The sequence below is a fragment of the Budorcas taxicolor genome, chromosome 6 (assembly GCF_023091745.1).
Source record: "Budorcas taxicolor isolate Tak-1 chromosome 6, Takin1.1, whole genome shotgun sequence".
In the NCBI taxonomy this organism is placed as follows: domain Eukaryota; kingdom Metazoa; phylum Chordata; class Mammalia; order Artiodactyla; family Bovidae; genus Budorcas; species Budorcas taxicolor.
In genome coordinates, this window is record NC_068915.1 from 113,088,369 (window position 1) to 113,112,428 (window position 24,060).

The following is a 24,060-nucleotide window of genomic DNA, read 5'->3' on the forward strand; positions in this document are numbered from 1 at the left end:
GCGGGGCGGGGGCGCGCGGGGCGGGGCGGGGCGAGGGCGCGCGGGGCGGGGCGGGGCGGGGGCGCGCGGGGCGGGGCGAGGACGCGCGCGGGGCGGGGCGAGGACGCGCGCGGGCGGGGCGAGGGCGCGCGGGGCGGGGCGGGGGCGCGCGGGGCGGGGCGGGGGCGCGCGCTGCCGTTGGCCGCGGGCTCCTTGCCGGCACCTGCCTGGTCGGCTCGCCGCCTGCAGCGCCCAGCGTCTTCGCCGCGCACGTTGCGGGTCCCGCGGGGCCTGGGCTGCGGGCCCGCGGGCCCCGGGGATGGCGTCGGAGCCACGCTGACTCCGGTACTGAGGGCCTGCGGCGGGAGCCGGGCCGCGAGGGAGGGAAGGGGCCGGGCCGCGCGCGGGGCCGCTGCCACCTGCTGCCGCGTCGGCCGGAGCGGGGAGGCGGCGGCCCTGAGGCGCGGCCGGGCGCGTCCTGCCTGGCCTGCCCCCTCGGCGCTGCGCGGCCGCCGCTCTTTCCCGCGCCCGGGGGAGCGCGTGGGGCGCGGGGAGCGCCGCTCCTTGGTGAGACGCGCGCCCCGAACCGCACCGTTTCCGGAACTTGACGGAAAGTTTTCACCCTCAGGCGCGCGGGGCTCCGGGGCGGGAGACGAGCCGGCTCCGCGCGCGGAACCGCTCCCCCGACCCGCGAGAGCCCCGGGACCCCCTCCACTTCAAGGTCCCTGAGCCCCGGGACCCTCTCCATCTCAGATCTCTGAGCCCCGGGATCCCGCCACCTCAGGGTCCCTGAGCCCCGGCCCCCCAACCTCGGAGCCCCCCGGAACCCCCTCCACCTCATTGTCCCTGACCGCCAGGACCCCCTCCACCTGAGTCCCTGAGCCCCGGGACCCCCTCCACCTCAGAGCCCCCTGGGACCCGCTCCACCTGCGTCCCTGAGCCCCGGGACCCTCCCCCACCCCGCACCTCGGAGCCCCCCGGGACCCCCTGCATCTCAGAGTCCCTGAGCCCCGGGTCCCCATCCACCTCGGCGCTCCCCCCCGCCCCGAACCCCCTCCACCTCGGAGCTTCCGCCCCCTTGCTTCTCATGTCCTTGTCCTCCCCTCTTTCTCTTGGGATCCCCGTTGCCCAGGCCAGGGACTCCCTTTTTCTTCTGAGACCCGCGCCTTTGGGCTGCAGCCCCCAGCCTCAGACCCGGACCGGGGATGCATCCCACCGCAGCGGTCGTTCTGAGGGTGGGGGGCGAGGAGAGGGTGGGAGCGGCTCCTCCGCGGTGGGCTGGGCCGCCGGCAGTTGGACGGCCTTCTTGCCTGGCCCTGGGAGACCACGTCTGTTTCCAGACTGCTGAGGCACCCTGTGCTCCAGCGTGGATGTGGAAGCTTTGGAAAGCTCCCTGTGCGGCAGGCTCCCGGGCACTGCCGCGTGTGCCCAGACTGGCGGCGGAGGGGGCCCGTGTCCAGCGGATGTGGGCACCTCACCCCTTCGTCCTGGCTGCCTTTGTAGGGGGTGGTTGCTGCTGGCCACGGTGAGGTCCCTGGCATGGACCAGGCACACCTTTCAGCTTTTGCTTCCTCCTGCCCGGTTTATCTGGCCAGGACCAACTGGGTCTAATGTTTGCCTATGACTTCTTCTCAACTTCACACCTGCCCCCTTAACTGGGGTGCTCCTGCCCCAACCCGCCTGGCCTTCCCCCAGCTAAGACTGTCTTACTCCTGTCTTGGTTGTGGTATGTTTGATCCCTTGAGACTGTGGACTCCCAGCCCCTGATTTCCAGCCCTAGTGAGAACCTGCCCGTGCTCTTGGGACTCAGGGTTGTTGAGTGAATACGCCCTTTGGGAAACATCAAGAGAGGTACAGTAACTGGTTTGGGGTCACGCAGCTGGACAGCTGGAGACAGGCATGGATGAGATTCAGATAGTTAGGTCTCGGGGCCAGACGCTGCTCCCTTAGTGTCCTTCGTGGTCCCGGCAAGTCCTGGCAGGTCCCTGCTCAGCGCTGCTTGGCTGGGCTTACCCTGGGCTCGTGAAGCTGAGTTTTTGCAGTCTGCCCCCAGCGCTCCTCTCACGTTCTGCATCGGCACCGCCTCACCTGGCCTCCGCTGGTCCTTGCCCTTCCCCTCGGCACCCTCTCTCTGCCTCTCCACCCTCCACTCCTCCATCACTCCCCTCCACTGCCCTTCTCCCATCTGTGCAGCAGGTGAGTGCCTGTCCGTCTTCCCTCCGCTTGCCCTCGCTTGTGCTCTGCTGAAGACCTCTACGGAGTGGACTCAGCTTGTCCGAGGAACAGCTTGTTTTGGAATCTGTCCTCCCTTGGTCAGAGCTTCTTGCCGCCGTGTCCCCGCCCTCAGCACCGAGGATGCACGCCCCGCATGTCGTGGGTGCGCGTGGAGCTTTGAGACCTCAGGGGAGATTTGTCATCTTAACAGGCATAATACGGGAGAGAGGATCTTAGGCACGTGGGTATGTGCTGTCTGTTCATGTTTGTTTCAGGGAGGGTATAAAGTTTCTAAGGCCTGGGTTTAGACTTCTAGACTGTCAAGTTGGAAGGACCTCAGATAGACGGGCTGGGCTAATCGCCTCATTGGACAGGTGGGGAAGCTGAGAGCTAGGCTCAGTCAGTGCCCGCAGCAAAGGTGCGAGGAGGATGTTGGTGACAGGCGGAAGGTGTAGAGTGAGGCCGCGCAGACTGGCTGTGTCTGGGCTTGTTTATGCAAATGAGTTGCTAAAATAGTGCGCCTGAGCCGGGTGCCCAAGGAAGAGTAACACCAGCAGGCATCTTCTAAGGCTTGATTCTAAAAGCTTTATGTGGATTTCTTCACCCTCACTTTGTCAACTGCCTAATGAGATAGGGTCTGTTGTCCCCCTCCTGCTAGGTGGAAAGTTAGTGGAGAAGTTAGACTAATCCAGGATCACACAGCTGGTAAGTGGAAGAGCCAAGACTTGAACCTAGGCAGCCTACCTCCAGAGCCTGCGTTATCTTTTCCCCTGGCATATTTTCTTTTTGAAACTTTCTGTGGAAGTACACAGAGAAGTCTAAATATTGTTGGGTTTATCTTCGATGGTCACAGCGTTTAGGATCTGTATTAAGCACTCCAGCAAGCCAGGTATGGGGTTTGACGTCAGAACCTGATCTGCATCCTGTTCTCTTGCTGTGTGACCTTGGGTGAGTCGCTCAGCCTCTCTGAATCTCAGTTTCTTCGGTGTACTTGGCAGGCTTGTGATGATTAGAGAATGCGACAGCTCCTTATAGGTGTACGTATATGTGTGTGAAAGTCGCTTGCTGCTAAGTCGCTTCAGTCATGTCTGACTCTGTGTGACCCCAGAGACGGCAGCCCACCAGGCTCCCCCGTCCCTGGGATTCTCCAGGCAAGAACACTGGAGTGGGTTTGCCATTTCTTTCTCCAATGCATGAAAGTGAAAAGTGAAAGTGAAGTCGCTCAGTCGTATCCGACTCTTAGCGACCTCATGGACTGCAGCCTACCAGGCTCCTCCATCCATGGGATTTTCCAGGCAAGAGTACTGGAGTGGGGTGCCATTGCCTTCTCCATAGTCAGTTCAGTTGTGTCCGACTCTGTGCAACCCCATAGACAGCAGCCCACCAGGCTCCCCCGTCCCTGGGATTCTCCAGGCAAGAACACTGGAGTGGGTTCCCATTTCGCGACCCCATGGACTGTAGAGTCCATGGAATTCTCCAGGCCAGAATACTGGAGTGGGTAGCCTTTCCCTTCTACAGGGGATCTTCCCAACCCAAGGATCAAACCCAGGCCTCCCGCATTGCAGGCAGATTCTTTACCAGCTGAGCCACAAGGGAGGCCCCCCTAATGTGTTTGGTCTGTGGCAAATGTTCAGTAAATTGTTTACCATATTAATAATTAAGACTATAAACTGGGTTGGCCTTGCTGAGTGGCCTTTCTTCCTAAGCCATCAGTTGCCTCTCAGTCACTTTGCAGGTCCTTATGAGGATTAGTTTTGGTAAATTGCTGTATGAAACTGAAACGTTTTGGTCTAGTGGGGCAACCGCCCTGTGCACTGAGTGTCCTTAATCTAAAATGTCCCACCTGTGCCTTATAAATTGGAGAAGGAAATGGCAACCCACTCCAGAGTTCTTGCCTGGTGAATCCCAGGGACGGGAGACCTGATGGGCTGCCGTCTATGGGGTCGCACAGAGTTGGACACGACTGGAGCGACTTAGCAGCAGCAGTGTCTTATGAGCCCAACTACCTTTGGACAGTTTAAGTGAAGTATCTGTTTCTTAGGGTTGGGAAGGAGCCTTTGGGGAGCCTCAACCGTTTAACACCAGTTCCCGCCTATTTGCTGCTGAATGGAAACTTACTAACCTCCATTGTGTTGAGTTCCAGGTGCCTCAGAATTGCCATTCACTCTTCGGAGAAATACATTGGGCTTCTAGAAAATTCTTTCTTAGGGTTGTTTTTATCCTGAAGAGTAACTTATTTGAATAACAAACTACTTTTCTAGTTGCCGTTCACGTTCTGTGTGTGTGTGTCGGTGTGTGTGTCTGTGTGTATTTTGGCTTTACCTCTTGGCATGCGGGATTTTAGTTCCCTGACCAAGGATTGAACCCATGATTCCCGCAGTAGAAGCATGGAGTCTTGACCACTGGACCGCCAGGGAAGTCCCGACTTGCCCATCCTGTGTAACGCACGTTCCTCCATTGTTTTCGGCTTGCTTGTGCAGCAGTGGAGACAGTAATAAGCACCCTAGAGTCAGATCCAGATCCAGGTCAGAGCAGGAACACTCCACCTGTGTTCTGTCGGGGCCTCAGTCTTGCCTGTGGGATGGGGACGACAGTGTTCTCAGCTCCGGGGCTTGCTGTGGAGGCAGCAGAGACCACACAGACAGCGGGTGTAGACGCTGGGCTTGTGCCCAGCACGCAGCACGCACGGGCGCGCGGAGGCGGCTGCTGGGTTAATCGCTCCTGTGGAGGCCTTTGAGGCCCCAAACGGCCCGTGCCTTTCTTTTCAGGCTTCTTTCTGGCTAAGCCAGGGCTTGAATTAAAAAGAGAAAGGCACTCACAGCAGTTGGTGCTTGGGAACCCTTTACAGAGCAATCTGTTTTTTTTTGTTTATTTTAAAATACTTATTTTTAAAATTTTTGTTTATTTATGGCTGTGCTGGGTTTTTGTCGCTACATGTGGGCTCTCTCTAGTTGTGGCGAGTGGGGCCTCTCTCTCGTTTCGGGGCACGGGCTTCTCTTCGCAGGGGATTTTCTTACTGCGGGATGCAGCCTCTAGGGCGCAGGGGCTCAGGAGCTGCGGTGCGTGGGTGTAGTTGCCCTGCAGCGTTGGATTTTAGCTCCCAGACTACGGATCGAGCCCATGTCCCCTGCATTGGCAGGTCGATTCTTAACCACTGGGCCACCAAGGAAGTCCTGAACAGCCTGATTCTCATGGGAGGTGTTAGTGGGTTCTCCCTGATGTTACGTCCAGGCTTGAGGGGAAGGCCTGGGGGAGCCACTCCTGTGGGGAGCCTGGTGGTCCCACCAGAATCCTCCCCGGGAGACACGAAGGACCTGGAGAGGCCTTCAGGAGGGTGACGGGGGCGTTGGAGAGAGGGAGTGTTGAGGGGCCCTGCGTGTGAAACCTCGGGCAGGTGGCCACATCTGACTCAGCAAGCTCAGTGTCATCGTTCCCATCTGTGAAATCCTGCTCTTTGGCTGGAGGGGTGAGGATTTGAGGAGGTGCTCAATGTCTGCATGAGGGCTGCAAGGAGCAGAGCTTACTGAGGGGCTGTAGGGTGGCAGACTTGGGCTCAAGCCCCAGGTGCTGCCACATCCAAGTGGAGACCTGGGTAGGCTCTGTGCCTGTTTCCTCCTCTATTCAGGGAGGTTAGTGCCTGGTGCAGAGAACTGTTGAGGGCCCTAGAACAGACTGGTGTGTTAAGAGCCTCCAACAGTGCCTGGTGCTCACGAGACTGTAGTTTTATGGTGATGCTCTGGGTCGGGAAGATCCATCCCCTGGAGGAGGGCATGGCAACCCACTCCAGTATTCTTGCCTGGAGAATCCCCATGGACAGAGGTGCTCCAGAACATGGGGTTGCAGAGAGTCAGACCTGACTGAGAGACTCAACAGCAACAGCTGGTGTTGTCCGGACTTGCAGGCCGAGCGTCTGCCCTTCTAAAACTTCGGATCTGTGACAGACGTGCCCTTAGACCATGGCTGACAGAAAGGAGCTCTGTGCGCCCAACTCTTAAGCAGAAGGCACGGAAATAGGTGGCAGGGCTGGGTTGCCGGGAGGCTTGGCAGCGAAGGGGAGTGCACCCTCCCTGGAGGGTTGAGGGCACAGCGCCGTCCCTGTGGGATGGGAGCATGAGGGGACCGCTCTCCCCTGGCATCCGGAGAGGAGGCGGGACAGGAGGCTGTGTATAGCACACGCCCCGTGGACGGGAAGGAGCCACGGGGACGAGCGCAGAGGATGTGTGCATGGACGGGTGGAACAGGTTCTCCCCGAGGCCACCCAGGGGTGGGTTTTTTTTTCCCCCTGGGGATATAACTAAATCATTTAGCTGTGGTTTCATGAACTGGTTTTTTTTTTTTTTTTGTATTTATGAAGAGTTGGTTTTAGTCTTGTTACTTTGTAAGAAGGAGAAAATTAAATTGTTTCTTCGAGCCCGGCTTGTTTTCCAAAGCCTTGTTTCCAGTCACCCGTGGAAGAGCCGCTGTCCACTCTCTTGACTTGTGTTAAACTAAAGGTGGGCCCCTGGCGGAATGAGATCATTCCAGCCTCTCGGAGAGGCCCTTTGCCTCTTTGTTTCCTTCAGAACTCAGTTTCTGGCAGGTAAGTAAAATTCCGGTGGCCTTGCTGCCTGGAATAAAAAGCCTTTCTCTTGCCTGTGCTTGATGGCGTGCATGTTTCTCTCCCGCGGGCGGCGATGGCTGCTCATGGTCAAACTGGCGTCTGGTGCCAGGCTGTGCCCGGGGATGCCGAGAGCCCAGGTCGCGTGCTGTGACGCCCGCAGCACGAGGGGTCATGTGTGACTTTGGGAAAGAGCGCAGAGGGAAATTTTCTTTTGCTGTCCTGAGCCGTCCAAGGTCGAGCGTGTCAACCCTCGCCTGCTAGTCTAGCAGCCGCCCCGGCGCGCAGGACGGTCATTGCTCCCGGGCCGGGGCTGCTGTCCGCACGCTTTGCCGGGAGGGCGTGGTTGCATTTACTTCTCTTCCGTGAGCTCCCCTGCCCACCTTGTTGTGGAAACACAACCCGGCTCCCAACAGAGGTTTCTTGGATGGACAGCCGCTGACGCCTGCCCGCAGCTAGAATCTAGTCGTCGGGAATACTTAATTCAGCAGATAGGTTTTCGCATCCTTCACCATTGGAGGCGTTTGCCCAGGCATCGACATCCAGGTGCCTTGTTTGCAGCTCGGGAGCGCAGGGAGGGGACCCCAAAACTGCTGAAGGTGGGTTGTAGCCACAAAGAACCCCGGAGAGAGGAGGGCCTGCAGCTTCCTGGGGGGTGGGGAAGGCTTCTCTGAGGGGCTGCCTTGGGGGCGTGCTCTGTCTCCAGGGACATGAACCCCCAGGGTGCTGGTGGCCGAGCGGGGGACAGAGTCCCCAGGGCGGTGGGTGTTGAGAGAGGTGCGCTGGCGGCCCGAGACTGGCAGGGTTGGCAGGGGACGGGTCCCTGGGGCTGGTGCTGGCCCATGGAGTCGAGGCTTCCTCTGTCTTGAGAAAACGTGTGATTTGGAGGCCAGCCATGGGCAGCTGCCTGCTGGCCGCCTCCCAGCGTCCACACCGCTGCCTTGTTCGGAAGCACGCCCTTTCTTTGTGCAGCCCCCTACGCAGGCCCCGTCGGGAGGCCGGCTTTGCTTTGTGCTCCGGCTGGCTCCAGGTGGAAGCGCCTAAGGGCGGGTGGCTTGGCCCTCGCGGAGTTGGGTCTTAGAGGATGTCGCAAGAGGAAGGACTTTTTCCCCTTTTAAGTTTCTGTCTCCAGAGTCTGTTCTCTGAGGCTGTTTGGCAGGTTCCAGGAACTTAAACTGGACCTGGAACCCTTGGAGCCTCAGAGGCCCCTCAGCTTCTCCCTAGAAGGGGCCCTGGGGCTGTTCCGGTGGCCCCGAGGCCGAGGGGAGAGGCTGTGGGCGGGCCATCGCCAAGTGGCTTCGGCCTCCACCCCACCTGCTCTTCTCATCCCTGGCTTGTCTTGGCAACGGAGGAGCAGGGGGCCTTGGGCTCCCTTAGCACACTTGTTCACTGTTCTTGTCTATTCTGGTGTCAAAATGTCAGTTTAAATCCGCCCCCCTCCGTGTGTGTTCTCTGTTCATGTGGCTGAAGCAGAGGGCGCCTGCTGTGTCAGACGGAGGTGAGCCGCGCTTCACCAAGGCTCCTCCTCTCGCTGCCCAGAGGCCTGCCTAGGAGTTTCATGCTTGCTGCCCCAGTTTACTCCTGGGCCCAAGGGGAGGTGATTCTCAGAAAGGTTAAGTGTCTCCTGCACTAGCAAGTCAGGAGAGTTTCCACCGGGCCTACCAGAGGGTCCCAGCTCTGCCTACTGTCTGTCCTTTTGTGTTTATGGGGTTTTTTTTTGTCAGTGTGACCTGTTGGAATGTTGGTGGTGTCTGGATAATTCCCATCACCTCTACCACGGCCAAAGGTTAGCTCTTAACTAGGTGCTAAAAATGTTTCTCGCTGTATTTTCCTTTTAATTAGAATATTTTTTTAGAACTTTAAAGTTTGCACAGGTTTGTCTTCCTGTTGTGAATGCTGTGGTTTGACAGTGTAGTTCAGTTTGGGAGTTTTGCCAAGTCAGAGTTCCAGGGACAGTTTGCCGTGGCCTTGCCTGGGAGGAACTCGTGGCTGGGGACTCAGGGTAGGAACTGCAGCGCTGGGAATTCAGGGCAGCGTGAACTGTGGAGCATTTAAAATGCATTCCCTGTGGTGAGCTGATGCCCAGGTCCTTTTGGTCCTTCTTGCTCTGCAGGTTGAAAGTGAAAGTGTGAGTTGCTCAGTCGTGTCCGACTCTTTGCGACCCCATGGACTGTAGCCCACCAGGCTCCTCTGTCCACGGGATTCTCCAGGCAGGAATACTGGAGTGGGTTGCCATTTCCTTCTCCAGGGGATCTTCCTGACCCGGGGACTGAACCTGGATCTCCCACATTGCAGGCAGATTCCTTACTGTCTGAGCCCCTAGGGAAGCCCTGTAGGTTAGGGAAACGCTTTACTTAGTGTGATCACCTTTATGATCTCATTTTTGTATTAAGCTCTCCTTTCATTTGCCGTCTTGTTTTGGTGTCGTGCAGTGTGGTTCCATCTTGCCAAGGAAAATTGATAACCAGTTAGTACGACACCACAGTTAGATGATCCTTCCCTACCACTGGGCCACATTTCAAGGTTTCATATACAGTTTGGTCTGTCCCTGAACTGCGCGTTTTGGCTTCGCTCCTTATCTCTATCTTTGCTCCAGTGCTGCGCTGCGTGCCGAGCCCCTTCAGTTTCTGGGGAGGAGGGGCATCGCCCTCCTCTGTTGTCTGCTTTTAATGAATGTGCTTTTCCAACTTGACATTGAGAGGCCCGGCCAGGCTTCCTGAAGGGGAGCAGGACGCTCACTGCAGAAGCTAAAATAACACCCCAAAGGGAGTGGTTATCAGTGTCGCTGCGAGGCTTTAAAACTTGGCGTTTGATGACAGCAGCCGCCTGCAGAGTGCTTGTGGGAGTTCGAGGTGGGGGACGGGGGTCGGTGCCTGCTGACGCCTTTCTCGCGGCAGTTTCTTTCATTCTCCCGAGCCATCTAGTGGAATTGGGGTTAGAACCCAGGCATGTCTGAGTCTGGAGATCCATTCTGTATGTTGTTCTGTTCCGTGGATCAGACGTAAATGCGCCACTGGGTTTCTTTAGTTTTCGGTATTTTAGAGGACAGTGGGAAGGAACACAGCGGAACGCGCCAGGCTCTCAGTGAGGACTGCGCCTCTCACCCTCTCATCCCCGCCTGAGACTGAGGCCGTAGGCAGGGCCTCTGTGTCACCAGCAGCTCGGACTCTCCCCATCAGGCGTTTCCTCCAGGTTCGATTATCCTTCTTCACTGAACCAGCCTTCTGACCTGGGTTTTATAGTCCCAAACAGAGCCATTCGACCCCTGGGTGTGGCTGGTTTGCGGGCCAACCGTGTAGATCCCGACTGAGCCACCAAGTGACAGCGTGACCCTGGAGCCTTTTCTGAACCCAAGCCTCAGTTTCGTCCGTGGGGAAGTGGACAGCATGCCCCGCCATGGAGACTCGAGTCGGGTGACTGAAACTCCGTGGAGAGCACCCCTCACCTGCGTCTCGGGCTGTCTCATTGCACCTGGCGTACCCGCTCCATCTTGTTTTCTGTCCTGATGGAGACGTCTTGAGTTTTATGCTGTTCACACATGTTGTGCCTTGACTTGTGTGTGGGTTATGAACTCACGTGCTTTTGACAGGTGTCACGCGTCTGCCATTTTAGAAAGCACGGAAAACAAAACCCCTTTGCTCTGCTGCCAGTGCTGTCCTGAGGACCTCAGTTGTGACCCGTGGGATACTTTATGATGTCGTGATAGTACTATGTTTAAACTCTAGCTTCCGGTCCTGGACTAATACTCTGGCACGTAGGGCTTGTTTGAATTTCACTTTTCAAGGACTCCTCTTTTGAAGGGGGCGCCGGAACATTAGAATCCCAGAGGGGCTGCATCTTTGGCTTTTATATCCACTGTCTGTATTTCCATTTTTGTGTTGTTTTTTTTTCCCCCTAGTTTTTCCTTGGACCAAGATGACTGATGGAAACCTTTCCACCTCTGCAAATGGCGTAGCCTTGATGGGCATTCTGGACGGTCGACCAGGAAACCACATTCAGAGCCTGCAACACTTGACTCTCAAGGCGCCCAGGTCCCTCTCGTTGCCTGAGTATGGGCCCAAGCTGAGACTCAGTGCTTTAGAGGATTGGCACAGCCTTAAATCGGTGGACTCGGGCATTCCTACCCTCGAGATCGGCAACCCGGAGCCTGTCCCCTGCAGCGTGGTCCACGTGAGGAGGAAGCCGTCCGAGTCGGAGATCGTCCCTGAGCGCGCCTGCCAGAGCGCCTGCCCGCTGCCCTCCTACGCATCCCCGGCCCCCGCCGGCGGCGCCGAGCGGGAGCAGAGCGTGCGCAAGTCCTCCACGTTCCCCAGGACAGGCTACGACTCGGTGAAGCTCTACAGCCCCGCCTCCCAGGCCCTGCAGCGCAGCGACAATGTCTCTGTGTGCAGCGTGTCCAGCCTCAGCACGGAGCTGTCCACCACACTGTCCGTCAGCAATGAGGACATCTTGGACCTCGTGGTCACGAGCAGCTCCAGTGCCATCGTGACCCTGGAGAACGACGACGACCCGCAGTTCACCGACGTCACCTTGAGCTCCACCAGGGAGACCCGTGACCTCGGGCGGGACTGTGCCGGTGAAACGGAGGAGGGGAGGAAGCTGAGACTCCTGGGACCGTTCAGTCACTTCTTTACCAGGTAATGCGGTCTGTGTCTCTCTAGCGGAGCCAGGCTGTTCAGCTCAGACCCATGGCCTTGTTGTTCCATCCAAAGCATGTGGTGTGTTTCCTGCTCGCTGGGCAGACGCTGTTGTACAGATAGCCAGGCCGTCTGACCCCAGCAGCCCGGCATCCTGCGGGCCAAGGCCTGGCGTGTTGGCGACTCTGCGGTTTGCCCCCTCACTGCTGGCTGTCACTCCTGAGGCCCTGGCTCACGCGCACAGTCTCTTGCTGCTTCCTGGCCGCCGGCCTCTGACGTGCTGTGACTGAGGGTGGCCTGTGAGTGGCCATCGTTACTAAGTCAGCACCCTTTGTCAGCTGTATCCTCTGAGGGGCCCTTCATGCTGATAACTGGAGTTTCCTGGGCCAAACGGAGGTGCTGGTGAGGGTGATAATCAAGTTAGTAACCCCAGGCCCCGCTGGTGTCACCCAGGGCTGGTGTGTCTGGGCGGCCCTGGGTGTGTCCCCTGCGCTCCGGCATGGCCGTGTTCCTTTGTCCGCATCTGTTCTGGGCCTCCTGCTGAGGTGTGGCCCCCCCGCCCCCCCGCAGCCACCCACGTTCCCGCATGTGCTAGGAGCGGGCCGCGCACCCCATTCCCCTTCCCCAAGGTGGCCCGCGAGCCAGCCACTGAGCTGGGGGTGCCGGGCTCCCCGTGGCTCCCCGCAAGCTCCTGTAGCATCTGCCCGTCTCTTGTGCCTCACGTTTACGTTCGGCATGCGTCTTGTGTGTGTGTCCTGGGCTCTGCTCTTGACCAGAAGTGCAGGAGTAACATGGCCGTGACTCTGGGGGGCTTGCAGACCAACGGTGGTGGGGAGGGGACACTCAGTCAGTCACACAGGCAGGCACAAGCTCCCGCACTGTGGAGCGCTACGAGGAGGTGCCAGGGGGTCTGGAGAGTGGGCCCAGAGTGGCCGTCGGCTCCCCAGCGGCTCTCTGGAGGGCAGGAGCCAGGACCGGGCGGCTGGGCCTGCTTCTGGGGTTGCCCCGGCTGCCTTGTGCGTGCCTGTCGCGGAGCCCACGCTGGGCACTTTGCGGTGCTGGGCGTCCCTTCAGGATGGCGTGATGTCCTGGCTGGGTCAGCTGGAGACCTCTGTTGCCTTGGGCACTCACGTCCGCTTATGACTGCCTCAGCTGTGTCATCAGCCAAAGTGAGGGGTCGTCTTACATGAGCCTGAGTCCAGTCCTGAGCGAGAAGGTTCCCCGACATAGGCTCTGGTTTCACGGGGCATCTCTTTTCTGTGATGCACCCGTCAACGGGTACTGCTGTAGCCCCAGGAGAATTCCCAGCTCCAGACCTCAGTGACTCCACGGTCGCCTTCAGTGGAGGAGCCCAGGAACTGTCGGGGACACCCATGGGGACACCCACGGTCCCCTCAGACAGTGCTCTGTGGTTCAGATTCGAGCGGCCACCGTCCCCTTTGCTCAGATCAGAGTTTCTAACTTTCCCTGTTTGTGAATACCATCTGTGAAAGTCGCTCAGTCACGTCCAACCCATCGTGACCCCACGGACTATACAGTCCACGGAATTTTCCAGGCCAGAATACTGGAGTGGGTAACCTTTCCCTTCTCTAGGGGATCTTCCCAACCAAGGGATCGAACCCAGGTCTCTTACATTGTGGACGGAGCCTTTACCAGCTGAGCCACAAGGGAAGCCCGAATACCATCTGGGTGCCTGTTAAATATGGCTCTTCAGGGCCCAGCCCAGGTCTCCAGGATCAGAGTCTCAGGGAAAATGGCTTGGAGACGGGTTTTTAGAATCCCCTGGGGTTCTTGGCAGATTTGGGAAGCCTGGCCCGAAAAGAGAGGCGGCTGGGAAGCAGCATGGAGGAAGGAGCTTAGCGTTGGAGTTCAGCAGACCTGCACCTGTGTTCTCGCTGTGTGACCTTGAGCAAGGTACTTCACATCTCTTGAGTTTTCTTGTCTCTAAAACAGCAGTGGTAAGTGCCTGGCACAGGCTGCCTGTTAGGCGTTGATGGACGGCTTATGTCCTCTTACCTGCGTTGTCATTATTTGCTTTCCACGTCAGCCTCTTCATCTCCACAGTGGATATGATGAGACCGCCTCGTCGCTGGTCTGGGGGCGCGGTGGGCTCCCGTGTGTGAGGCTTGGTGCAGACCCAGACAGAGCAGGCCTGGAGAGCCTGTTGCTTGCTGTGGGCATCCTGGCGGCAAACGCTTGGTGTGCTGCCTTCGTCTCACTGTGGTGGAGCCCCTTTTCCTTTGAGAGCAGACACCATCCGTCGCTGCAGATCGTTTCTTGAAAATCTTTCTCAGCTTTGTGCCACGAAAATCAGACATCTCCTCTTTGTTTTATTTCTTACTTCTTGTCTCCTTACCCTTGTTTTTGAGGACTGAGATACTGTAATTAGGAGCCGTTACTAAGTACCTTTGGAGTATTAATGACAGATGAGTCAAGATGTGTGATCTCATGGCCCAAATGTAGTAGCACAAAATTTGTAGCACAAAGTTTTTGCGCCAGAACTCTTGAGTATTAGAGGAGAGTTTCAGCCTATAATCCCAGAGGGGAGAAAGGGTGGCAGTTCTGTGCCAGAAGGATTCGGGACCCACTAAGCATTTTACAGGTGAGCTACGGAGAGGGCTGGCCCATAGCTGGCACACAGAGGACGGTGGACCGTGTGTGTTATTGTCGCAGGCAGGGCTGGGGCTGGAGCTGGATCTTTGTGGTTCCCAGCCTGGGCCCCCGAGTCATCCTGCTTGTCCACTCTCCCCCGCTGGAGCCTGGGCCGCCTGTTCTCCTGTTCCTCACCAGATCCACTCTCCACAGCGTTTGTGGGCAGCGGCGCGGGCCTTGTGGGGGAAGGCCAATCAGGAGACTGGGGCGTGCAGGCAGGCGCTCAGGGAGCCGGGCACTCGGGGAGCTGGCCTGCGGGCGCCCCGACTGCCTGATGAGGGTGCACTCCCAGGGAGCACCCCCCCCCCCCAACCCCGGAAGCCAGGCCGGCTGCCGTCTGCGCCTTTGCCCCTTTTTTCACACAGGCTGCGGTGAGCGACTCTGTTGCCGGCTCCACCCTGAGCTTAGAGATAGTCCCTGCCCCCCGGGGAAGATGGACACACAGCGGGGCGGGGGGCATGGGTCTTGGCATGTGTGTGTGTGCGTGCATGCAGGCGTGCATGTTGGCGGGGGTGCTGAAGTCAGGAGCGCTGATAAAGGAGTCAGGTTGGCTGGGTTCAGTGTGAGCTCTCCTACTTAATAGCTGTAGGACCTTGCCAAGTTACTTCCCCTCGCTGAGCCTTCAGGGGCATAAAACTACCTAGCAGGCTTAGAGCTCAAATAGGTAGAGCGTTCAGGGCCTTCTGGCACTTGCAAGTAGGCGTTATCAGTGATGCTAGCATAAACGTGATCGTTTCTGAAAAACGCGTTTTGTGGCGCGTTCTGTAGTTCTCGTCCACGCGTTGGGCTTTGCTTTGATCGGTCCGTTAATGGGAAGAGTTGGGGTTTCTCCACTTCGGCTCTGCTGGTCCTCGGGGTGGGGTGAGTCTTTGTGGTGGAGCCTGCCTTGTCCACGGAAGGCTGCTGGCCTCTGGTCGATAGTTTTCAGCAGCACCTTTCCAGTGTGGCCACCAGAAAGACCCTCATCTGCTGGGGGTGTCCCCAGAGAGCCAGGGCAGGCGGGGTAGGAGAGGTGGGCAAAATCACCCAGCCGCTAACGACTGAGCTAGCATGCTGCAAATGTTGGTATTTAATTGCTTCTTTGTGGGAAATTTACTAATGTTTTGTGTGTGTTCTTTTAACTGAAGTGTAGTTGGTTTACAGTATTACTTTCATTGATCCAGTATTTTAATAGATTTACTTCATTTAAGCACTTCCCTTGTGGCTCAGTTGGTAAAGAGTGTCTGCCTGCAGTGCAGGAGAGCTCGGTTCGATTCCTGGGTTGGGAAGATCCGCTGGAGAAGGAGAGGCTGCCCACTCCAGTGTTCTTGGGCTTCCCTTGTGGCTCAGCTGGTAAAGAATCCGCCTGCAATGCAGGAGACCTGGGTTTAGTCGCTGTGTTGGGAAAGAGCTGCTGGAGAAGGGAAAGGCTACCCACTCCAATATTCTGGCCTGGAGAATTCCATGGGCTGTATAGTCCGTGGAGTCGCAAGGAGTTGGACATGACTGAGAGATTTTCGCTTCTTCACTCCACTTGAAGTTATTATTAAGTGCTGGGGGCCTCCACTGCTGTGGTATGTTTTGAGCAGGATCCTCATCTCGTGTAGACGAGAGGGACCGTGTGAAGGGGCCCTCTGAGCCCAGAGCGCATCAGAGCCTTCCTCTAGAGGGCTGGCAGCGCCACGAGAGGGTGGGGCCGCGTGCTTGCCTTCTGCGGGAGACAGGGCTGGGGCGTCTGGGAGGCCCAGGCCCATGGCTCTGCTCCGGTCCGGGAGGTGGGGATTAGCTCTGACCACGTCCATCTCCTTTTGCGCAGCCCCTCGTGACGCTCTCAGGAGAGGGGATCGGCGCGTCCCCTGCCTAGAAGAGGGGCTGGCACTGCATTCGAAGGATGAGAGGAGCACGCCAAGTGCTCACATGGAGCAGAGGGAACCACCTGTGGGATGGCCGGGAGGTGTGGGGCACCTGGCTGGGTTTAAAGGACTGTAATGATGCGTTTTTCTGCTCTGCTTCCCGACCTGGCCAGGAGCGCCTCAGCGGTGCGCTGTGTGTGGTTTGCCCTGGCACCGAGTCGTGACTTGAAGGTGGAGACAGGTGGCGTTGGTGGGCGAGAGCCAGCGCTGCTCCGACACCAGTTTCAACCTCCACTCAGCTGTTTTTGACTGGTGTGGCCTCCAGAAACTTCGTTAACCTCTGTGATCCCAGGGTGTGCTGGGTGACAGGGGTTGACTGTACCTCTTGTAAAGAGTGGGCGTGGGGATGAAACGAGGTCACACAGGGGCAGCTCTGGGCAGAGCACACACCCAGTGTGAGCGTGTGGGCTCCTGGGCCTGCTCTCTTGCTTTTGTTGGGTTTCACCTCAAGTTGCTCTTTTTAAAAAGGGCCTGCTGTCTGAAAAAGCTCGCAACCACTGGCCTAAGAGAACTAAATCTTTGTGTGGGCACTTTGACTCGGCGTGAGCGTGCGCAACTGAAATTTTTGTTCCTTTACTGGTCTAGGCCTTTGGGATTTGTTCATTTGAAAGGCAACCTGAGCAGTGCTAAGGAACACGTTTGCTGCTAGCTTTCTGGTTAGTGAGGTGAGCGGGAACCAGAGACACGTGGCGGCCGGAGCCCCTGGTGCGGGGGGAGCAGGCAGAGTGCAGGGCCCGCCGGGCGCCGTTCTCAGCCCCTCCGTGCGGCCACTTGGTTTGATCTTCAACTACCGCAGGCAGAGGGTGGGTGTTAGCTCCTGTGGGCTGGCTTGTTCATCCTCCTAGGGGACCTTCCTGCCCTGGGGAAGCCTGAGAGTTAAAGACGTGTATTTCTTGGGTCACTTGCAGCTGGGGCTCCCGGCAGGAATCAGGCCCCGTTTATGAAAGACGGGAGGCGGAAGTTAGGTGGAGACCGTCTCTCTGCCCCTTTGGGCTGTGTCCTCCTGTCTAGTGGTGTCACAGAGATGTGAGCACTGCCCAGCGCCCACTCCCTGACCGCGTGGCAGTGGCTGCGACCTGCATCCCGTCGTGGTGGCCCCTGTCTCCGTGACCCTGTCGCTCCCTCAAACTCGGTCCTTCCCGCGGCAGCTCGTATGTGACCACTCCCCCGATGCGTCAGTCCTGTATTGTTCAGGGAGCCATTCCTGGGGCCCCAGTTTAGAGCCAGCCGCTTCAGCCCTTAACAGCGATTGGAAGTCGTCTAATTCCCTGAGTTAAATCCCTTTCTGCTTAAAATTCCTAGAGTGATTTCTGTATCCTGCGCTGAAAACCAGTGGATTCAAGTGAGTACTATGATAATTCTCTCCCCTAGGGGAGGAGGCTGCAGCAAGAGGTGGTTGCATAGCTTCACGGGGTGCAAAGATGGTCCGGGGTTTGGACTCAGAGCTTAGGCTTCTTTTCTGGGAAACAGAAGCTCATGCTTCAGAAGGTTGCTGGGGTTAAAGAGGAGGAAATGTATATGTCTGTGAAGCGCCTGGCCCACGGCAGGCCTGTCAGTGTCTATTTATTTACTTATTGCCCGACTACCACTTTGACCCTGTTAGAATTAGTGTCAATAAACTGAGGTGTAACATTGTAGCCGAGACTTCCCTGTAGCATCCACTTGCCAGCATTCTTTTTAACTGAAGGATAGTTGCTTTACAGTGTTGTGTTCGGTTTTGCTGTGCGGCAGAGTGAGCCAGCTACAAGCGCACCTGTACATCCGCCCCCCCACCCCCCCCGCCCCCCCGCCCCGCCCCCGCCGTCCCCCCATCCCACTCCTCGAGGTCATCTCAGAGCTCCAAGCTGAGCTCCCTGTCTATACAGCAGCTTCCCAGTTTAATACTAAGCAGTGATTATAATAATATCAATATTAATGTCAATAATATCAGTCGCTGTTCAATAAGCAGTGATCTGTTTAATGCTTTGCATGTATTCCCGATGACTTCGATCTAGCACTAGTGATCCACAGAAAACGCCTACTGTATATCTGAGCTGCTGGGGTGCGTGTGCTTATGTGTGTGTGCATGTGCGCACACGCACTGCTGTGGTGCTTGGAAGAAGCAGTGATGGGCGCTCTCTTGCCCTCCTGTCTGCTGGGCTGGGGTCTTGGGGGAGCCAGGCCCTACGCCTCTCTAGGGCCTAGTGTCCTTGTTGCAGAGGAGCTGAGGGTATCCGCCTTTCAGAGCTCTTCGGAAAGTGAACGCAGGGCTCTGGTCAAGGTGCTGAGCCCCGGTGCCAGGCTGGAAGGCACGGAGATGGGCAGACACACTGCAGGCGGCCGTGTGAGTCCCTGCGCTGTGCGGTGTGATGAGGGCTTGGAAAGAGGCTGGAGTGCAGCAGATCCCTCAGGGGAGACTCAGGGGCCAATGTGCCAGCGGGCCTCTGGAGGTGCCTCCCGGGCGCTCTCTGGCAAAGTCAAGGGAATGGGGAGAGGCACAGCCCTTCCGGGAAGGCGCCTCGACAAGAGGTGCCCGGGATGGAGCCGGGAAGGCGCCTCGACAAGAGGTGCCCGGGATGGAGCGCAGAGCTGGGGGAGGAGATGGGAAGGTGGTGGAGCCAGAGTGGGTGGGGCCTCTGCGGACTACAGCACGGGACCCCGGATCCGAAGCATGCAGGCACCAGAGGGAGGAGCACACAGGTGTGCCCAGGGCTGCTGGGCTGCCTCCAGGAGAGGGCAGAGGCTGGAAGAAGCGGGTGCCCTGGTCTGAGCACACTGGGCGCACAGCGGGCGCTTCACCCCCTCGGGCGCCTCCCAGCCCTCAGGTCGAGACTGAGCACCCGCCCATGACGCCACAGGGGCCTGCGCCGCCCCGGCCAACCCCCCCCCCCCCCCACGACTCCCCGTGCACACGTGGGGCTGGGGCAGGGAGAGAAAGAGGAGAGGTGCCCTAGACCGTGTGTTCCAGAGCGTGGAGCGGGCCCAGTTCAGCTCTGAGTCCCGAGGCTCGGGCTCCGGGCCGGGGAGATCTCAGCAGAGAGAGGTTAGACCCGGCGCCGCCCCGTAGGTGGTCTCCGTTGTTGCCAGTGAGAGATCTGCCGGGGTCTCCACTCTTCCAGGCCTGTCCTCCTGCTCTGTGGCAGTGCTTTCCCAGGCACACGTTGACCCTGGCTCCCTCTCCACAGGGTTTTCTGTCTTCCGATGTGAATTGCCGCACCGGATGGATTTGCAGTAGCTCAGCTCCCTCCGTTGTGGAATGCCTGCACTTTGCTTTTCCAACTCCAGTTACACAGCTCAGCTCTCACCAGCCATGGTTGCGACACCTGGGAGGTCATCATTGACCTTGACCAGAGATGTTTCTCTCGCTCCCCCTGCGCTTCGGTCTGAGGTTGCCCTCAGGTGTGGCGAGGTCGCTCGCAGATGCGGGCGGGAGCGTCTGGCGGGCCCTCAGCTGGGCTCGGACGGGACAGCTGGCTCTGCTGAGGGTGTGTTGCCTCCTTGCGCTTTGCTAGGCTTTGTGGGTTTGTTTTGCCAGCAAAGCACAGGCATGATCATTTCTTTATTGAGTGCTTGCAGTGGACCAAGCCTCATGCTAGGCCCTGTTTCTCATTGCCCGTCCTTCCCAGGGATACTTAGTGAGCATCTGCCATTTGCCAAGACACCAAGTTCTAGGTGCTTGGGATTCATTTCTGGATGGAACAAGGACCGTTGTCCTCAGAGAGCTTAGACGGTGTTCTAGTGGCCAGGGGCAGATAATACTCACAGTGAATAAATGAGTGAAGCCGTGATAAGCGCTGTGAAGAAAATGAGAGAGTAGAGGCAGTGGGAGGGACGGGGCACCGGGGAAGACGGGTTGCGGAACGGTCAGAGTGCCCAGCGAAGCCGTGCTTCTCGGAGGGACGAGGAGGGGAGATTCCAGCAGAGACTTGAAGTGCGTCAGGAAGACCATGAGCGCAGACGCCTGGGAGCGGAGCGACTCGGGTTGAGGAAGGGCGCGGGCAGGCCTGGTGCGTTAGAGGAGCAGCGGGGAGCCCGTGTAATGGACTGAGTGAGCCGTGAGGGGGGTCGTGAGCAAGGTCGGTGGGGCCCGGTCCCGGGTGGGCCTGAGTCTGCGGGCAGTGATGGCAGGGACGCCCGGGCTTGGGTAGTTGGGTCTGAGCAGGAGATTCAAGTTTGGAGTTGTTGGCATCGTGGGGGGTTTGGAACAGGTGAGGTCACCGCTCATCAAGGAGTGACCTGAGGGCACCTGAGGGCTGAGAGGCCTGGGGAGAGGAGGCGGCGGGCAGGGGCGGGAAGCCGGGCGGAAGGGCAGGCTGTGATCCGCTGGGCCCAGGGTGCTGGTGCCGGGGAGCTGTGGGCTGACCCGTGACTCAGCGAGGGCCTGGGCGAAGCATCCCCGGGCGAAGCCTCGGGGATGAGAGGAGGCAGGCGGGAGCAGTGAGCTCGGGCGGTTCTGCGGTGGGTTTTCTGCATCAGGGCAAAGAGCTGGGTGAGAGCTGGGGGAGCAGCGCTGTGGGGTTGGTTTCTCTTTTAAATGTTGGGGAAAGCTTTGTTTTTGCTTTTGTTCTGTTTCTGCGCACTCTTAAAGAGTAGGCGCTGAGCGTGAGAGAGAGGAGCGAACTCCGGCGCGTGGCCCTGGCGTTGCTCCCGTAGGGGTGGCTCTGGAGCTCAGATGGAGGCGGCGGCTGGGGCCGGCAGGGGAGCCGGGCGTGGGCACAGACGTGGAGGCTGGACGCGGCCACCGGGGTCCGGAGTCCTCGTGTTCAGCACGTAGACGACTCCATTGCTTTCAGGGCTGCTGGACTGTTTTTCTCTATGCAAATGTAGGTTTTAATCAACATGTTTATTTTTTCAAAGGCTGATTTTATCTTTCAGGGCAGTTGTAGGTTCACTGCACGATTAAGCAGCGATCCCATGAACCCCCCCCCCCCCCCAACGTGTGCAGCCCCACGCCATCAGCATCTCCCCTGCCTCACTCACCATAAGCAGCATCGAGGCCTTCGCTTGCACAAGGGTTCACTCTCCGCGCAGCAGATTCCGTGGGTTTGCACAAGCATGTAATGACAGGCCCACATCATAGTGCCAGCCAGTCGCTTCTGGCCCTGACAGCCCCTCTGCCTGTCCCCCATTGTCCTCTAGCCCTCAGCCCCGGGACGGCTGACCTCTCTCAGGTCTCTCGGCACGCATACGGCATAGAGCCTTTGCAGACTGGCTTCTCTCGTAAGGCGCCTCTGTGGCCTTCTGTGCCTGCCTGGCTTATCTCCTCTTGGTGCTGAGTGATCCTCACGGCCTGGGAGATGCCACGAAGAGACGTCTGAGGGAGCGAGGCCAGCACAGGCTGGGTGTGAGGTGCCCTCCTCGCCTGCATCCTTGATCTCCGGGGAGCCACCCTCCTCCGGCTGCTGCTTGAGAAGACCTTTTGGCCCCTGTAGCCCAGGTCCAGGCCTGGTCGCTCAGGAACACCTCCATGCTTCTCTGCGCGCACGCACCCTGAAGTGTTTCTGCAGTGCTTACCCACTCTCGGGAAGGCCGGTCCAGCCTCCATGGGGGACCGGCTTCACGGGCCTTCTGTGACCTTCCGTGTGTCCTGGCGAGCTCGAGTTCACATGGGGGGCTCACGGGAGACCCTGGGGGAGCTCGTGTGTGTCACCTCAGCTGCCCCCACTGGCGGTTTGGTTGCCCTCCTCCTGGGGGCCCATCGCCCTGTTGCTCCAGGTCCGGGGGGCCCCCTGCAGCAGCACTCCCCAGAACATGGGAGGGGCTGGAGCCCACGTGAGGGCAGCGTGGGGTCCGCACCAGCAAAGGCCCAGACATGCAGGGACGCGACAGCAGCTGTCGTTTCCAGGGCTAGAGTGGGCTCGGCTGGAGAAACCTGCCCTCAGCCCTCGCTGGCGTCAGAGGGCGCCGTGGTCCTTGGCAGCTCTGCCTTCTACGCCCCCAGCCCCCGCCTCCGCGCCGCTGGCAGGGCACTCTGCAAGGCCGTGTCCCATGTGTGTAGCAGTCCATCCAGCAAGAGGAACTGTTTCATCTGCAGGTCGCCCCTGTCCCCCCACGGGCCTGCCAACCCCTCCCGGAGGACGTCCCACGTCTGCCCCTGGTGCTCTGGACACTGTGAACGAGAGGACTCTCTGAGGTCCCCAGGGAGGGGTGGAGGCTCCTCGGTTCCCTGCTGTTGCTATGGCAGTGCCATTGTGGGGTGTCACTGATGGGTGCCCCTGGAGGGACTCCGTCTCCCTCGTCCCATGCTGGCTCCTGGTCAGAACCCAGGAGACGCTTGGAAGTCGCTGAGTTCACCATTCTCCATTTCCTCCGTGGATACCTGTGGGGGCCCAGTGCTGGGGTGCCGCCGCCGACAGCCTTTCCCCAAAAAGTGCCGCAGGGCCCTTGTGGTCTCTTGTGACCACAGGTTGTGAGAAGTGCTCCGTGTCAGGCTTGAGCTGCTGGTGGGGGATCAGAAGCACAGTCTGGGGAGAGGGGTAGGGGTGGTGGAAGGCCGGGCTGGGGGGCCTGTTTGGAATAGGGGAGTCAGGGAGGGCCTCGCTGAGCAGGGGCAGGTGAGCAGAGGTCTGCGCGAGATGAGAGAGGCCACGGCAGGCCCAGAGGCTCGGAGGCTGGCGGGCACTGGCCAGGTCTCTGACGTGTGTGGGCTCCGCTGCCCTTTCCCCACCTCCCCAAGAGGCAGCCGGTGCGGTGGGCTCCCCGTCCCTGGTCCACAGCAGCCTGTGCAGCCTTCACCCGAGGTGCCCTGCGGCGCTTAATGCGGGACCCCAGACCTGCGCTGTCCAGCATCTTGGCCATGGCCACGAGTAGCTGTTTAAATTGAATTAAAATGGGTACTTTGGCTCCTCAGTGCCACTGGCCACATTCCAGTGCTCGGTAGCCACACGTGGCCGGTGTCTGCCACATGAGATTATGGGTACTTTGGCTCCTCAGTGCCACTGGCCACATTCCAGTGCTCGGTAGCCACACGTGGCCGGTGTCTGCCACATGAGATGGCTTGGGTTTATATGTTCCTGGCACTGTGGGGCGTTGTGTTGTCCAGCGCTGGTCTAAGTGGTCCAGATGACATCTCTGACTTGAGTTTAAGCCTCTGTTGTCACGTGTGAAAGTAGCACGTGGTGGTTGTAAAACAAGTGAGTCAGCAGGGAGGTGTGTGGAGCCCAGGGAAGCCTGTGGAAGGAGCCATCCGCAGGACCCTGTGGAGAGGGAGCGAGCAGACAGGGGGCCTGCCTCCTCCTCTGGAAGGAGGGGTGGGGCGAGAGCCGCCTGCCGCGTGGTGAGGGTCTCACCTGAGGCCGGTCTGACCCTGCCTGTGAGCTCGGGGATGAGGTTCAGAATCCCCGATACCGAAGCCGGGAGCCCGCCCCTCCGAGGGGTGTTCTGAGGTGTCTGTTGTCCCTCCAGCGGCTCGAGGCGGGGGGCGGTTCAGAGAGTGCAGCCGTGGAGCCAGAGACGTGACTGTCCGACCTGCCCTTCGGGCTGGGGGCGGGCCCTGGGCTTCGCTTTCCTGAACCCTGGGCTCCTTGTCTCCGATGTGGTGGTAACCAGGCGACACACAGGGCTTGGCATGGTGGTCAGTGCTGCGCCCTCTCCAGAATTTATCAGGAATCTCTTCCCCGCTTCTCGCTTGAGTAAGCAAATGGTGAAGGAATGCTCGGAAGTGCCAGCTTGCCCAAGAAATGAGCGGCCAAAAAAAGAGAAACAAGGGGTTCTGCGGCCTGGAGGGTGAACCCGATGCGTTTCTTTCACATGATGATGGCTTGGTTAAAGTCAGGCCACCGGCTGGTCTTGTGTGGTCACACTAGTTCTCTGTTAGGTGGAGGAACTCGCGGGAGCAGGAAGGTGTTCCGGGAAGCCCCAGCTGGGTCTCATGATCTGCTCCCTTCCCATTTGAGGATTAGGAAACTGGCCTATGCCTGAGGAAGGAAGCCTCCACGTTCAGCTGCTTGCTGTTCGGCACCGACGTCGACAGGCCTGTTGGCCTCAGGTGGGGGCGGGCAGGGGCTTTTTGTTCCAGAGTGCTGGAGCCCGTGATCAGGAGCGGCTCTGTATCTGCCCTGCTCAGTAGCCGGACTGTGTTCTGGTAACCCTCATGGGCCGCACCGACTTC

The 24,060-nt window shown here is 58.7% G+C and overlaps 1 protein-coding gene across 1 annotated transcript in view; it reads left to right on the plus strand.

Annotated features, from left to right (window-relative positions):
- The first annotated feature begins 215 nt into the window (after positions 1-215).
- TBC1D14 (TBC1 domain family member 14) overlaps positions 216-24,060 on the plus strand; it is a 115,257-nt gene continuing 91,412 nt past the window's right edge. Inside the window, exons 1-2 of the mRNA XM_052641665.1 lie at positions 216-324; positions 10,689-11,427. Of these exons, the coding sequence (XP_052497625.1) occupies positions 10,706-11,427 (722 nt within the window). The 5' untranslated portion in view covers positions 216-324; positions 10,689-10,705. The remainder of the gene's footprint in view (positions 325-10,688; positions 11,428-24,060) is intronic.